This window comes from Hemitrygon akajei, chromosome 20, assembly GCF_048418815.1.
Source record: "Hemitrygon akajei chromosome 20, sHemAka1.3, whole genome shotgun sequence".
In the NCBI taxonomy this organism is placed as follows: Eukaryota; Metazoa; Chordata; class Chondrichthyes; order Myliobatiformes; family Dasyatidae; genus Hemitrygon; species Hemitrygon akajei.
In genome coordinates this window covers 70,691,866-70,709,003 of record NC_133143.1, presented here as the reverse complement: position 1 = coordinate 70,709,003, position 17,138 = coordinate 70,691,866, and the positions used below count along the sequence as shown (strand labels likewise).

The 17,138-nt window shown below is 45.7% G+C and overlaps 1 protein-coding gene across 1 annotated transcript in view; it reads right to left on the bottom strand.

The window, feature by feature from the left end:
* The window catches only part of fam133b (family with sequence similarity 133 member B), a 60,315-nt gene extending 43,412 nt beyond the window's left edge, over positions 1–16,903 (bottom strand). The window contains exons 1-3 of the mRNA XM_073024577.1: positions 16,740–16,903; positions 11,747–11,844; positions 271–349 (exon numbers count right to left, since the gene is read on the bottom strand). Of these exons, the coding sequence (XP_072880678.1) occupies positions 271–349; positions 11,747–11,844; positions 16,740–16,763 (201 nt within the window). The 5' untranslated portion in view covers positions 16,764–16,903. The remainder of the gene's footprint in view (positions 1–270; positions 350–11,746; positions 11,845–16,739) is intronic.
* Positions 16,904–17,138: the final 235 nt, after the last annotated feature.

Sequence of the window (17,138 nt, the reverse complement as noted above, 5' to 3'; positions counted from 1 at the left end):
CCAAGATGGTTCTGGGAGCCAAGTCGTTGAGTTTATTTAAAACAGAGGTTGGTAGGTTCTTGATCAGTCAAGATGTCAAAAGTTACTGGGGGATGGTAGTAGAATAAGATTGAAAGGGATAATATACGTATCATCTATGATGGAACTGTGGAGCAGACCTGATGTGCCATATGGCATCTGCTCCAATGTCTTATGATCACAGGCAGAACAAATGATCAAAATATGGTTAATTGAGAGACATTTAACATTTCCAATAATGCATTAACAAACCTCATTCATTTTCTCTTCAAAATCTGCAAGGGCTTTAGAACCTTTCTTCTTCTTTTCCAGCTGCTCTTTTAATTCTTCCCTGGAAGGATATGAAACTAATTATTTCTCCAGCCATTTACAGCTAATGATATCAGAAATGTTCAGAAAAGCACTTAAATATTCAGAAAATATTAAAAGAGCTGTATATTGCCTTTGAGGTCAGGATGATTTTATTTAATTTTTATTTAAAGGTACAGTGTAGAACAGGTCTTTCTGGCCCAATGAACCACACTGTTGAATAGTCCACCAATTTAACATTAACCTAATGAAAGAACAATTTACATTGACCAGTTAGCTAGTAACTGGTACACCTTTGGACTGTGGGAGGAAACTGGAGCACTAGAGGAACACTACGTGGTCACGAGGAGAACGTACAGTCTCCTTACAGATGCCAGCAGAAATTAAATCTGAATTCCAATACCCTGAGCTGTAGTAGCATTACACTAATGTGGTTAATAATAACTACAAGTGGTACAGTAGGAGCAACAAACATCTTAATTGGAATACAAACTACAATCTCCACAGAAGTATTTATATTTTAGAAACAAGATTGAAAACAGCTGTGCAAACTGCATTTAATCAGTTCTGCTCTGACAATAGCCAACAAGACAAACTTGATCATAACTTTAACATGAGAGATTGTGCAGATGCTGGAAATCCAGAGTAACACATACTGTTGGAGGAACCTAGTGGATCAGGCAGCACCTATGGAAAGGAAGGAACAGTTGATATTTTGAGCCATAATTCTGGATCACAACTTTAAGTTTTCAGATAATCATGCATAAGCATAAGGGTGGACTGGACTTCAAAAAGGAACTGAAGTGGGGGAAGGCCAATTACAATAATATCAGGCAAAAGTTGAGGACAGTAGACTGGGAACAGCTGTAACTGGTTAAGTCCACATCTAACATGCAAGTTGATTAAAGGGCAGCTGGTTAGAATTCAGAACATCTTCATGAGGGGAAGAAAGACAAGGATGGCAAGGTTTGAGAACCTTGGACGATGGGAGATTTTGTAGACTTAAGTCAAAGAAAAAAGAAGTATTTGCAAGATCCAGGCCCTAATGCTGTGGGGTCGCCTGTTGCGGCTGCCCAGGGAAAGGGGGGTGGGTGGGGGTGTGTGTCTGTGTGTAAAATTCTTAAGGACAGGATTTACATGCATGGGGAAAAGCATGGATTTATTAGGATTGCCAGCGCAGTTTTGTGTTGGGGGAGATCAAGTCTTAAACTAAGTTGACTGTGGCGGTGGAGACGATTGATGAGGACAGGGCAGTGGATGCTGCTTACGTGGACTTTAGTAAAAAGCGTTTGACAAAATCTCTCATAGAAAGTTGATCCAGATTAAGGAATATGGGATCTAGATTTCATTGTAGATTTTGTTCAAACCAGGCTTGGCCATAGAGGACAAGGGGTAGTGGTAGAGGGGTATTATTCTGCCTGGAGGTCGATGACCAGGCAAAAATACGGCAGATGAGTTTAATCCAGACAGATGTGAGGGAGGTCAAATGTAAAAGGCAAGTGGCTAGCCCTTAGGAGTGCTAATGTCCAGAGGGATTAGAGGGATCCAGAGGGATCCAGGGTGCTAGTCCATAGCTCCTTGAAATTTGCAACCAGTAGATACTGGCCTTTATTGATCGGGCATACAGTATATACTCAAGACGGGAAGTTATGTTGCAGTTGTATAAAGCATTGTTCAGGCCACATCTGGAGAATTGTGCAGAATTCAGGTTGCTGTATTGTAAAAGTGGGATTCAGAGGCTTTGGAAAGGGTGTAGAAGAGGTCTACCAGGATGTGCCTGGATTAGAAAGTATTAGCATAAGGTATGGTCAGAAAAATTGTTTTCTCTGGAGTGTTGAAGGCGGAGAATCAACCAGATAGGAGTACGTTGTAAAATTATGAAGCATAAAGGGGTTAGAAAGAGTTTCTTCACCAATCCTTCCCACACACCTGAATGGAAATATCAGATATTAGAGGGCATAGATTAAAAGCGAAAGGGGGAATGTTTAATCATTTGCAAGGCAAATCTATTTAAACAGAGTGTTAGACACTACACTGTACTTAGAGGAAACAGTTTTTAAGATAGTGTCAGTTGTGTGTGTTATATTCAAAAAGCAATGATTTTTTGTAACTGGTAGTTAGCAAGAAATAAACAGTAAAGACAATTCAGTGTTTTGCTCACTGCGGTTTCAAACATTCAGGGTTAGAGATGCCAAATGGCTAGAAATTAAAATAAAACAATTTCACTAATTCCAACAAGTTTGGAACTACAAAGAACTAAGGTGTTAACAACCATCTTGAATTTTGCAATGAAAATGAAGATTTGGAAGATGCAATCGTCAAAAGCACTGTATGAAGCAGTTCATTATCTGCACTAGGTGCACTGATTTTGTTCATTTAAAGTCAATCAAAAGAACTGAACAACGTACATTAGCTGAATTACTCTATTAATAACTATCAGGAATTAATACATAGTTTTATAACATAACACTGTGATATTGGTAATGTTCTAATTTGTTCCATATTACATTTAAATACATAATTTGTTACTCAGTTAAACAATAGGTGGTCTTTTTAATACATTTTAACTTTTCCATGAAACTTCAGCTAATTGGGACAGCCACTTAATTGGGCCAAAATGTACTGGTCCCATTGCATCCCAATTAATTGGAATCCACTGTACTTAAAACAGAAATGCTTTTAACATGAAACTTCAAAGCAGCATCACCTCCAGTACTACAAACTTTACTTTCTTTGAAACCTAAATCAACATTTTAAAAATTACATTACGAGACTGCTCTACTCAAGGCACAAATTAACAGATGAACAGCTGTACCACAGATGAGATACAAGTGACAGCTGCTGTGGTATTAGCTGAACTTGACCAAATGCACAATGATTAGCATGCATGTTCAAAGGGAGAGTAAAAACATCTTAACAATGATTGCAATTCAGTTATCTACCGTAGATTTCGCACTACAGAGCGCACCTGATTAAAAGCCGCTGGCTCTAATTTTAGAAAGAAAATCAATTTTGTACTTGTACAAGCCGCACCGGATTTTAGGCCGCACCGGATTTTAAGCCGCAGGTGTCCCACGTTGTAATATGAGATATTTACACAGAAAGATATTACACGTGAGGATTTTTAAACTTTTAATTAAATCCATATGGTAACATAAACAAATACATATTGCAAATGCTTTTTTTCGAACCGTGCCTGTAACGCGGCTACTTTTAATTATACACACGTATCGGTAACACACAAATTACGTTGCGTATACTTTTTTACTGAACAGTGCACGAACAACATTCCAATATCTCCTAACGACTGGTAAAAAATATATATACTGCAGCCTACCAGGAAAAGTTGTTGATCGCCTTTAACTTAAAAGCAGCGTTTCGCTCGGGTCTAATGTCGCTCGCCCCCCACCTTCCCGTTTATCGCAAACCGGTATTTCCCACAAGACGCGGCGAAACCGGATGTGACGTCATAGCATCCCGGGATGTAGTACAGAAAACAAATATACTTAAAACACTTCTAACTTTAACTAGAAAATACTAACAAATGAATTACTAAGCGAAAATATTATAAACTAAATAACTGCCATAAAGGCAGCACAATGCTTTTCTTCGAGTGTTTTCCATGTTGATGAGGGTGAGTACAAATGACTGATTTACAATAATTTAATTGTGAAAGTGCGCTTGATTTATCGTACAATTTCATTGGACCTCTGTGAACTACTCATCAATTTTATTGGTCTACTGTTACGAGGCAAAATGTTTTTGGCGGCATGAAAAAAAATCATGCATTAGCCGCACCGTAGTAAAGGCCGCAGTGTTCAAAGCTGTTCAAAATGTGGGGAAAAAGTAGCGGCTTATAATCCGACATCTACGGTATTAGAGCAATTTAAAACACAGCAGGCCATGGAGGATTAAGTTATGTCTGTTGTCAACATACATGATGTGAATATTGGCCAGAGGGGCAACAGTTTATGGTGAGAAACATATTACAAAGAAAGTAACAAGTTATGATTACCTATAAGTCTAGCAGTGAAATGGAAATCTAATACAATAGTTTACATGCAATAAAACTGGAATGAATATTTGAAAAGGAATATCTTAGAATAATGAAAAGGGATTATTTTGCTTCAACATTAAAAATAAATTGATTTTACTGTTTCTCCAAACATTTAGCACCATTTAGATTAAGATCTTTAAAGATTAGCTTTATTGATATTGCAGTTATAATCACTAAACAGCCTTTCAACTCTTTTAATATGAAGAGAAGAAACTCTGGATCCTTCATGAATGTCATTAACTCTTATTATTGCTAAAACTCTTCATTCAGATCAATTCCACTGAACACAATGGCAATGGCAAAGGAAAGGCTTGCATCTGCCAGGATCTTATCACCCCAAATGCCAGCATAGAGATGCAACAGCTCCCTTTTATGTATCAGAATTGAAAAGTTTTATTTAGTAGTCTCTCAAAAAGATCGTATCCATCATGAAGGACCCCCATGACCCAGGAGGTACAAGAGCCTGAAGCCTCACACTCAATGTTTTAAGGCCAACTTCTTCCCCACTGCCATCAGATTTCTGAATGGACAATGAACCCAAGCACACTACCTCAATATATTTAACAGTGTTTTTGCACTACTTATTTAACTTAATATTTATATATGTATTTCTTATTGTAATTTACAGTTTTTATTATTGTATAGCGACATACTGATACTGCAAAACCACAAATTTCACAATATTTGCTGGAGATCTTAAACCTTGACTCTGATTCCGAAATAAAAAATCCTGCTTTATCATTCTCCTTCAAACCTGGATTTCAAACAATTGAGATTGGGGGGCAAAAATCTAAAACGTAAAACAATTAGAGCCAAGCTTGGCCAATAGACACATTCGCAGGAACTTCCTCCCCGTTTACAACCTGTTGTTAACATTATACAAAAATACAGCTCTTCCCTTGACCCTTGAGATATTATACTTCTCCCAGCAATCTGGCATGGACTGCAGTGAGGACTGCCAATTTCTACAGAACTGGAACAGAATTCCCAGTTTCAAAGACAACTGCAGGCTCAATTTCAAATTATTTCACACATCTTTCCTTCAGTCCAATTCATTCCTCAATATCAGTAGTAGGGAAGTTACTGCAAAGGATTCTAAGGGACAGGATCGACCAGCATTTGGATAGACAGACACCGATTAGCAGTTAGCCAGCTTTGCTTGTGGAAAGTCATCCTTGAATTTTTTTTTAAGACTGTTTTGAAGAGGTAACCGGAAATGTAGATGAGGGTAGGGCAGTGGATAAGGATGCTGTCTATTTAGACTTTAGCAAGGTCTTCATCATGGTCTCGCATAGTAGGCTTGTCTTGAAGGTTAGGTCTATCGAAACCATGAGAGCAAGTTAGCTGGATTCAATATTGTCTCGGAGATAGAAAGCAAGTGGTTGTTGAACATTTTATCTTGGAATGGAGGCTGGTAACTGCTGGTGTGCTGCAGGGGTCGGTGTTGGGACCCTTGTTATTCATTATTTATATAAATGATTAGAGTATGAATGAACAAGGCTTGATCAGTAAGTTTAAAGATGACACAAAATTAGTAGCTTGTGGCGACCCACTTTCTGCGCAGGTGAACCAGCTCACAAATAGCCAGCGCGCGGGGGGGAGACTTTGGTAATGCACCTCTGATGTCATTTCCGCACAGGGAGGGCGGGTGCTAGGGATTTAAATGCCAGCACCGCGAAGTTTGAATAAACTAGCCTCGAAACGACTTACCAACTGCGTGTCATTATTTCAGCACTGTGTGTAGCACATCGCTACATTGGTGACCCCGACGGGATCCAAACGGGATTTGGACCAAAGATGACTGACACTTCATCTGTTCACGCAGTTTCGCTAAAACTGCCGACTTTCTGGACGCTGCGACCACGTGTGTGGTTTAGCCAAGCAGAAGCCCAGTTCCAGATTCAGCAGATATCCTCTGATTCCATGCGTTACTACCACGTGGTGAGCGCCCTTGACCAGGAGATGGCTGCCCAGGTTGCGGATTTCATTCAGTCGCCCCCGGAAGAAGGCAAATATGAAGCATTCAAAGCGCTGCTCATTGGGACCTCTCACGGCGTGAGCGGGGTGCCCGCTTGCTTCACCTGGACGGTTTGGGAGACAGACTGCCATCAGCATTGATGAACGAGATGCTGTCCCTGACGGACACAAGCCCTGCCTCATGTCCGAGCAAGCGTTCCTAGAGCGACTGCCCGAGGACATACATCTGCTGTTGGCCGATGCAGATTTCAGCAACCCCTGGGAGGTGGCGGCCTGGGCAGACGTGCTGTGGAAAGCCAAGAGGGAGAGCGTGGCGTCCATCGGTCAGATTATCAGGCCACGCGCCCAACAGCAGACCAGACCAGGCCCGGCAGGGGGGCGCACACAACACAGAGGCAGGAGTGAGGAGGCAGTGAACAGTGGTGTTTCGACCACCAACTGTGCGGCACAAGAGCCCGCCGTTGTCACCCGCCCTGCAAAGGCCAGATGTCGCTAATGACTATGGCAGCTGGCCACCAGGACAGACTCTTGTATGTCTGGGACAAACAGTCGGGACATCGCTTCTTGGTCGACACCGGAGCAGAGATCAGCGTATTGCCCCCGACGGGGTACGACACCCGCAACAGGAAGCCAGGACCCACCGAGGGCCGCAAACGGCAGCACGATACGGACCTACGGCACCCGCACAGTGTAGCTGCAGTTCGGCGCCAGCTGGTTCACATGGGACTTCACACTGGCCGTGGTGGCCCAACCACTCCTGGGGGCGGACTTCTTGCGAGCTCACAGCCTGCTGATCGACTTGCAAGGGAAAAGACTGGTACATGCCGAGACTTTCCAGATGTTCTCCCTGGGTGAAGCCAAGTTGCCGGCCCCACACCTGGACTCCATCACGCTGTCAGACAACGAATTCACCAGAATCCTGGTGGTCTTTCCATCGATTCTGGCACCACAGCTCACGGCAGCCATGCCCAGACACGGGGTTCAGCACCACATTCCGACCCAGGTACCACCCCTCCACGCCCGTGCACGAAGGCTCCCCCCAGAAAAGCTCCGCCTGGCGAAGGAGGAGTTCAAGAGGATGGAGGAATTGGGGATAGTACAGAGGTCCGACAGCCCATGGGCCTCCCCCCTGCACATGGTGCCCAAAGCAGCCGGGGGTTGGAGACCATGCGGCGACTACTGCAGACTGAACGAGGCTACCATTCCAGACCGCTACCCCGTGCCGCACATACAGGACTTTGCAGCAAACCTGCACGGGGCAAGAATCTTTTCCAAAGTAGACCTCATCCGGGGATACCATCAAATCCCGGTGCACCCTGAAGACATCCCCAAAACAGCACTCATCACCCCGTTCGGCCTGTTCGAGTTCCTCCAAATGCCGTTCGGCCTGAAGAATGCCGCACAGACGTTCCAGCAGCTACCTGGACTTTGCGTTCATCTATTTGGACGACATCCTTATAGCCAGCAGTTGTCGTCAGGAGCATCTGTCCCACCTCCACCAGCTCTACTCCCGCCTGAGTGATTTTGGCCTCACGATCAACCTGGCCAAATGCCAGTTCGGTCTCGATACCATCGACTTCCTGGGCCACAGGATTACCAAAGACGGGGCAACACCTCTGCCCGCCACGGTAGACGCGATCCGCCACTTTGCCCGGCCCAACACAGTCAAAGGCCTGCAGGAGTTCGTTGGTATGGTGAACTTCTACCACCGTTTCCTCCCCTCAGCAGCCCGTATCATGTGCCCTTTGTACACCCTGATGTCGGGTAAAGGTAAGGACATTACTTGGGACGAGGAGGCCGCGGCCACTTTCGTTAAAGCCAAGGAAGCCTTGGCAGATGCCGCGATGCTGGTGCACCCCAGAACGGATGTTCCGACCGCCCTCACAGTGGACGCATCCGACACAGCAGTCGGTGGGGTGCTGGAACAGCTCATCAAGGGTCGCTGGCAACCCCTGGCATTCTTCAGCAAGTACCTACGACCACCCGAACTCAAGTACAGTGCTTTCGACCGGGAGCTGTTGGCACTGCATCTGGCAATTCGGCATTTCAGGTACTTCTTAGAAGGCAGGCCGTTCACCGCGTTCACGGACCACAAACCGTTGACCTTCATGACGGTGTCTGATCCCTGGTCGGCTCGCCAGCAGCGACATCTGTTCTACATCTCCGAGTACACGATGGACATCCAGCATGTCTCGGGAAAGGACAACGTCATGGCGGACGCACTCTCCAGACCAGCTGTCCAGGCCCTGTCCCTGGGGGTGGACTAGGCAGCACTGGCAGAGGCGCAGCAGGCAGACGACGAGATGCCCAGCTACAGGACTGCAGTCTCGGGTTTGCAGCTGCAGGACTTTCTCGTAGGCCCAGGTGATAGGACCCTCCTGTGCAATGTGGCTACCGGTCAACCTCGCCCCATCGTCCCGGCAGCCTGCAGTCGGCGACTTTTCGACTCCATACACGGTTTGGTGCACCCATCTATCAGGACAACTGTCCGGCTGGTCTCCAGCAAGTTTGTGTGGCACGGACTTTGCAAGCAGGTCAGTGAATGGGCCAGAACATGCGCGCAGTGCCAAACAGCCAAGGTGCAGCGGCACACTAAAGTCCCGCCGCAGCAGTTCGAACCCACCCACCGGAGGTTCGACCACATTCATGTGGATATCGTGGGCCCCCTACCAGTGTCCCGAGGAGCGCGGTACCTCCTAACTATGGTAGACCGGTTCATGAGGTGGCCAGAAGCGGTCCCGCTCACCGACACATCTGCCGATTCATGCGCCCGAGCACTGATTGCAACCTGGGTAGCATGCTTCGGGGTACCGGCTCACATTACCTCCGACAGAGGCGCCCAGTTCACCTCCAGCCTGTGATCAGCTATGGCCAGCCTGTTGGGAACGCAGCTGCACCACACAACTGCCCACCACCCACAATCGAACGGACTGGTGGAACGCTTCCACCGTCACTTGAAGTCGGCTCTCATGGCCCGCCTGAGAGGACCTAACTGGGTGGACGAGCTTCCCTGGGTCCTGCTTGGAATTCGTACAGCGCCCAAAGAGGATCTGCACGCCTCGTCGGCTGAGTTGGTGTATGGCGCGCCCCTGGCCGTCCCGGGAGAGTTCATACCAGTCCCAAGGGGGCAAGAGGAAGAACCCGCAGCCTACACGACAGACTACACGAAAGGCTCAGCAACCTGGCCCCTGTACCAACTTCACAGCACGGACGGACCCCGACCCATGTACCCAAAGACCTGCAGAAAGTTTGTGTTTGTACCAAGGGGTGGACACCGGGCACTGCTACAGCAGCCGTACGAGGGGCCATTCAAGGTGATCAACAACAACGGGTCCACGTACGTTCTGGACATTGGGGGGAGAGAGGAGGTTTTCACGGTGGACCGACTCAAACCAGCCCATGTGGACTTGGCACAGCCGGTCGAGGTTCAGGCACCGCGGCGCAGAGGCAGACCTCCCAAACAGAGGCTGATCCAGACTGTGGACATTGGGGGGCTGTATCGCCGGTTCTGGGGTGGGGGGGAGTTATGTGTCGACCCACCTTCTGCGCAGGCGAACTGGCTCACAAATAGCCAGCGCGCGGGGGGAGACTTTGGTAATGCACCTCTGACATCATTTCTGCCCGGAGAGGGTGGGCGCTAGGGATTTAAATGCCAGCACCGCAAAGTTTGAATAAACTAGTCTCGAAACGACTTACCGACTGCATGTCGTTATTTCAGCGCTGTGTGTAGCACATCGTTACAAGCTGTTGTTGATAATGAAGAAGGTTATCATAGATTACAGGGAGCGGTCAGTTTGGGAAGTGGGCTGAGCCGTGGCAAATAGAGACGTGTGAGGTGATGCATTTTGGAAAGTCAAACTAGTGTAGGACTTACAATGAATAGTGGAGCAGTAGAGAACATAATGGAACAGACAGACGAAGGATTACAAGTCTATAGTTCATTGAATGTGGCATCATAGGTAAACAGGCTGGTGAAAAAGGCATTTAGCACACTGGCCATCAGTCAGGGCACTGAGTTAGAACATTATATTGCAGCTGTATCGGCCGTTGGTGAGGCTAGACTTGGAAGACTGTACAGTTTTGGTTACTTTGTTATAGGAAAGATGTGGTTAAACTAAGAAGAGAGCAAAAACTATTTGAGGATGTCGCCAGGACCAGAGAGTTTGATTTACAGGAAGGGTGACCCAGCCATTGTGCACATCTACATGAAACACCATCATAGGAAGGCAGCATCCATCATCAGAGATCCCCACCACTAGGTCATGCTTTCATCTCTCTGCTGTCATCAGCTAAAAAGTAGAAGAGTCTCAGGACTCGCAGCACCAGGTTCAAGATTAGCCCCTCAACCATTAGGCTCTTGAATAAAAGGGTGTAAGTACACTCATTTGCCCCATCAATGAAATGTTCCCACAACTAAATATCTCACTTTTAAAGACTATCTCATATCTCATGTTCTCATTACTTATAGCTATTTATTTATGTTTGCATTTGCATAGTTCGTTGTCTTCTGCACTCTGATTATTCTTTCATTGATGCTGTTATAGTTACTATTCTCCAGATTTGCTGAGTACGCCTGCAGGAAAATGAACCTCATACATGTACTTTGATAACAGAACTTACTTTGAACTTTATTCCTTGGAACATAGGGGAAAGAGGGGTAACCTCAAAGGTTTATAAGATCCATGGGGGACATTCTTGAGGTGAATGATAGCAGCCTTTTCTCATGATAGGGGAATCCAAAACTAGGGTTCATAGATTCAGGGTAAGAGGGGAAAGATTTCAAAGGAACCTGAGGGGTAATTTTTTCCACACAGAGGGTGGTGACTATATGGCGGCCAGAGGAAGTGGTCCAGACAGCTACAATAGTATCATTTAAAAAAACATGTGGATAAGTACATGGAGAGATGTAGGATGAACACAGGAAATTGGGACTAGCTGGTGGGCAACGTGGTTGGCAAAGACTGGTAGAGCCGAAGGGTCTGTATACTGCTCTATCACTCGATATGGTATGGAACAGACCAAGAAAACAGGTGTAAATAACAATGCTTTGAACAGATGTGAGCAGTGAATGTACAACTGTACAGCCAAACAGCAAATATTTATGTTTGAAAGTTAACCTAAGTAACAGTCTTGCATTCAAAACTCAAGTATTTAATGCAGGGATTCCCAACTTTTTTTTTAATACCATGGACCCCTACCTATAACCAAGGGGTCTGTAGACTCCAGGCTAGATTCTAATGGGACAAACTAAAATGCTATATGCATATATAAGAGTTTTATACATTTTTACAATACTGAATGCCCCAAGGTATTACACATACTACAATGTCACAAAGAAAATATTTTAGAGATATAAAATTCAGAAAATATAGCTGTTACTCTTACCAAGTAGGTCTTGGTCGACTTAAGTAATCCTGTATCGATGGTCCTGACGATGGAGCAGGACCACGAGCTCTTGCAAGAGCTACTGGATTAACAAAGGCCTAGAAGGAGAACAAGAAGATAATTGGAGCAAGTACTTACAGGCTTTATAAAACTATTACACAGTCATGTGTTTAGAATAAGGAGTGCAGATAACCATTTAATATGGGTTGCTGATCTAGTCACCTTTTTTTTAAAGATACAGTCCTTACTTCAGTTATGGGGTTTTCTCTGAGCGCAAGACCATAAGACATAGGAACAGAATTAGGCCATTTAGCTCTTCAAGTCTGCACCGTCACACAATCATGACTGATTTTTTTTCCTCTTCCTCAACCCCACTCCTTGGCCTTCACCCCGTAACCTTTGATGCATGTCCAATCAAGAATCTGTCAATTTCTGCCTTAAATACACTCAACAACCTGGCCTCCACAGCTGCCTGTGGTAACAAATTCCACAAATTCAACACCCTCTGGCTAAAGAAATTAAATGGACGCCACTCTATTCTGAGACTGTGCCCTCTTGCCCTGGACTCCCACACCATGGGAATGCCAAGGAAACATCAAGGTTCACTTTTAGAAATGGTTTTCTCCCCTCACTGTTATAGCAAGGGTCACAGATAATGTCCAATGATAGAATGGCGAGATCCACAAGTGCCTAACAGTTTTGAATTTATTTTTTGCAACTTCACTAAAAGTGTCTTTCACTAAAAGGGACAATGATCCTGAGATCATGACCTGGAATGATTAGATGGGCTCTTGACCCCACAATCTACACCATTCTGATCTTGCACCTCAACATTTACCTGCACTGTTTTACCTTGTTCTATCTCAGTTTACAGTGTAATGCCTGATCGAAATGAACAGTACAGGACCAGCTTTTCACTGTATCTCAGTACGTGATAATAATGAACCAATTCCAATCTGTATTGTCTGCCTGCACTATACCTTCTCAAAGTTCAAAATAAATTTATTATCAAAGTACACATATGTCAACATATACAAGCCTGAAATTCATTTTCTTGCAGGCATTCACAGTAAATACAAAGAAACACACAATGAAAGAACACACGGCACACAACCAGTGTGCAAAAGATGACAAACTATGGAAAAATCAAAACAACAGTAAAATAAACAATATATATCAAGAATATGAGATGAAGTGTCCATGAAAGTAAGTCCACAGGTTGTGGGAACAGTTTAGTGATGGGGCGAGTAAAGTTATCCACTCTGATACAATACAAACACCTATGTCAGGAAGCTATTCACTGACAATAGTTCAGCGTTTAACACCATCATTCCTACAGCTCTGATCGATAAGCTACAAAAACTGAGCCGCTGTACTTTCCTCTGAAATTGGATCCTCAATTTCTCAACTGGAAGAACTACAATGTGTGCAGATTGGTAATAACATCTCCACCTCGCTGGAACACCTCAGGGGTGTGTGCTTAGCCCACTGCTCTATTCTCTCTACACCCATTACTACTTGGATAGGTGTAGCTCAAATATCATTTATAAATTTGCTGGTGATACAACCACCGCTGGCAGAATCTCGAGAGGGTGTAAAAGAGTGAGATATACCAACTAGTTGGGTGGTGTAGCAATAATAACCTTGCACTCAACATCAGTAAGACCAAAAAGTTGATTATGGACTTCAGAAAGGGTAAGATGAAGGAACACAAACCAATCCACATACAGCAATCACAAGTGATGAGAGTGTAAGTTTCTGGGTGTCAATATCTCTGTGGATCTAATCTTATCCCTACATATCGATACAGTTATAAAGAATGCAAGACAGGGGCTATATTTCATCAGGAGTTTGAAGAGATTTGGTTTGTCACTAAAGCATTCTAGCTAGCTGCATCACTGTCTGTCTACCGCACAGGATTGAAGTGAGCTGCAGAGCAATGTAAAATTAGTCAGTTCCATCATAGGCACTAACCTCTGAAATATCAAAGGCATCTTCAAGGAGTGGTGCCTCAGAAAAGCGGCTCCAATTATCAAGGACCTCAGGGCTTGCTCTTGCTTCTCATCACTACCATCAGGAAGGAGGTACAGGAACCGAAGGCACACACTCAGAGATTCAGGAACAGCATCTTCCCCTCTGCCATCCCACTTCTAAATAGATACTGAACCCATGAACACGACCTCACTATTTTTTTTTATTTCTGTTTTTGCACTACTTAACTATTTAATACACATACTTCATGTAATTCATTTTTCTAAATTTATTATGTACTGCTGCTGCAAAGTTAACAAATTTCATGACATATGCTAGCAATATTAAACTTGATTCTGATTCAAAAGCCTGATGATTGAGGGGTAATAACTGTTTCTGAACCTGGTGGTGTGGGACCTGAGGCTTCTGTAACTCCTTCCTGATGGTAGCTGCAAGAAGACAGCATGTCCTGGGTGGTAATCAACACTTTATTCTACATTGTGTTACTTCTTTTTAAACCTGTACTAGATAGATAGATAGATAGATAGATAGATAGATAGATACTTTATTCATCCCCATGGGGAAATTCAACATTTTTTCCAATGTCCCATACACTTGTTGTAGCAAAAACTCATTACATACAATACTTAACTCAGTAATAATATGATATGCATCTAAATCACTAACTCAAAAAGCATTAATAATAGCTTTAAAAAAAAAAAAAAAAAAGTTCTTAAGTCCTGGCAGTTGAATTGTAAAGCCTAATGGCATTGGGGAGTATTGACCTCTTCATCCTGTCTGAGGAGCATTGCATCGACAGTAACCTGTCGCTGAAACTGCTTCTCTGTCTCTGGATGGTGCTATGTAGAGGATGTTCAGGGTTTTCCATAATTGACCGTAGCCTACTCAGCGCCCTTCGCTCAGCTACCGATGTTAAACTCTCCAGTACTTTGCCCACGACAGAGCCCGCCTTCCTTATCAGCTTATTAAGACGTGAGGCGTCCTTCTTCTTAATGCTTCCTCCCCAACACGCCACCACAAAGAAGAGGGCGCTCTCAACAACTGACCTATAGAACATCATCAGCATCTCACTGCAGACATTGAATGACGCCAACCTTCTAAGGAAGTACAGTCGACTCTGTGCCTTCCTGCACAAGGCATCTGTGTTGGCAGTCCAGTCTAGCTTCTCGTCCAACTGTACTCCCAGATACTTGTAGGTCTTAACCTGCTCCACACATTCTCCATTAATGATCACTGGCTCCATATGAGGCCTAGATCTCCTAAAGTCCACCACCATCTCCTTGGTCTTGGTGACATTGAGACGCAGGTAGTTTGAGTTGCACCATATCACAAAGTCCTGTATCAGTTTCCTATACTCCTCCTCCTGTCCATTCCTGACACACCCCACTATGGCCGTGTCATCAGCGAACTTCTGCACATGGCAGGACTCCGAGTTATATTGGAAGTCAGATGTGTACAGGGTGAACAGGACCGGAGAGAGTACGGTTCCCTGTGGCGCTCCTGTGCTGCTGACCACTGTGTCAGACCTACAGTCTCCCAACCGCACATACTGAGGTCTATCTGTCAAGTAGTCCACTATCCAATCCACCATGTGAGAGTCTACTCCCATCTCCGTTAGTTTGTGCTTTAAGATCTTGGGCTGGATGGTGTTAAAGGCACTAGAGAAGTCAAGGAATGTAATCCTCACAGCACAACTGACCCCATCTAGGTGAGAGAGTGATTTGTGCAGCAAATACGTGATAGCATCCTCCACTCCCACCTTCTCCTTATACGCAAACTGAAGCGGATCCCGGGCGTGCCTGGTTTGTGGCCTCAGATTCTGTATTATCAGCCGCTCCATGGTCTTCATCACGTGCGACGTCAAGGCAACAGGTCTGAAGTCATTCAACTCCTTTGGTTGTGGTTTCTTCGGTACCGGGACAATACAAGATGTTTTCCACTGTCTGGGTACTCTTCTCTGATCTAGACTCATGTTGAAGATGCGCTGTAGTGGTTCTCCCAGTTCAGTTGCACAGGCCCTCAGTAATCGTGGGGAAACTCCATCCGGTCCAGCCGCCTTGCTGGTACAGATCTTCCTCAGTTGACCTTCCACCTGTGCAGCCGTAAACCTGGGCGTGGGCCAGGTCTCCTGTGAGTGGATATTTTCCTGTGAGGGAAGTAAGCCTGGTGTGGAGTTCTGCAGTGAGGGTGAGATTGTGCTGTCGAACCTATTGAAGAAGTTGTTCAGCTGGTTCGCTTTCTCCACATCTCCACTTATGTTTGCCCCCCGCTTTGCACCACATCCGGTGATGATCTTCATCCCATCCCACACCTCCTTCATGCTTTTTTCCTGCAGCTTTTGTTCTAACTTCCTCCTATACTGCTCCTTTGCCCCCCTTATCTGTACTCTGAGTTCCTTCTGAACTCTTTTAAGCTCCAACCGATCACCATCTTTAAAGGCCCTCTTCTTCTGGTTTAGGAGGCCTTTGATGTGACTAGTGATCCAGGGCTTATTATTGGGATAGCAGCGAACAGTTCTAACAGGAACAACCGCATCCACACAAAAATTAATAAATTAGTACTACTACATCAATGCACTGTGTAATGAATTGATGTGTATGGATGACACCCGAAACAAAGTTCTTCACTGTACCTCGATAAATCTGACAATAAACTTAGCAATCTACTGTAATTTAGCAGAACCTTCAAATCACTGGCGCCAGAGGTGCGCAGAGACCAGTCCGTGGATCCACTGACATTAAAGCCTGCCAATGAGGGAGACGGTCCTGCCGAGAGAAGACTGACCGGATTATGCGCAGACCCCAGGCTCGGAGGTGTTACACTGACAGGCTCAACCGAAGGGGAGGGCGCAGGGGATGCCGTGGACTGAAGCTGAGGCCGAGGAGCGGGGCGGGGGGGCGCGAAGCTGTAGGCCCGGGTCTTCCTCACGCCGCGGTGGCTTAGCGCCCAGCACGGAACTCGGCCGTCACATCAGCTGCCAGTAAGGGAAGCAGATACTCACCACTCGGTTATCCCGTTTCCCCATGGTCCCGGCCTCACGCCGACACTGCCGCCTGAACTCCCCCCGGCTCGGAACGACGCGCCTGCGCGAACCAATCGCATCTCCTTCAAAGGGCACCGCCTGTCAGCCCGGGCTCCCTAATGCGCCTGCGCCGCGGCGTCCGCTCGTCAGTCTCCACGAAGTCCGCACGTGTGACGTCCCCTGACGCGTCCGCACGTGTGAGGTCTCCCTAGCCGGCGCTAGCGCCAGCCGCATCCGCGCGTGTGACGTCACTCAGACTGCCGCTCGCGGCATATGTGACGTCACACGGCAGTGGCTGTCGCCGCCGCATCCTCTCAGGCGACGTCACTCGCCTGACGTTGGAACAGCCGCTACAACCCCTAAACCGTGATGTTCTGC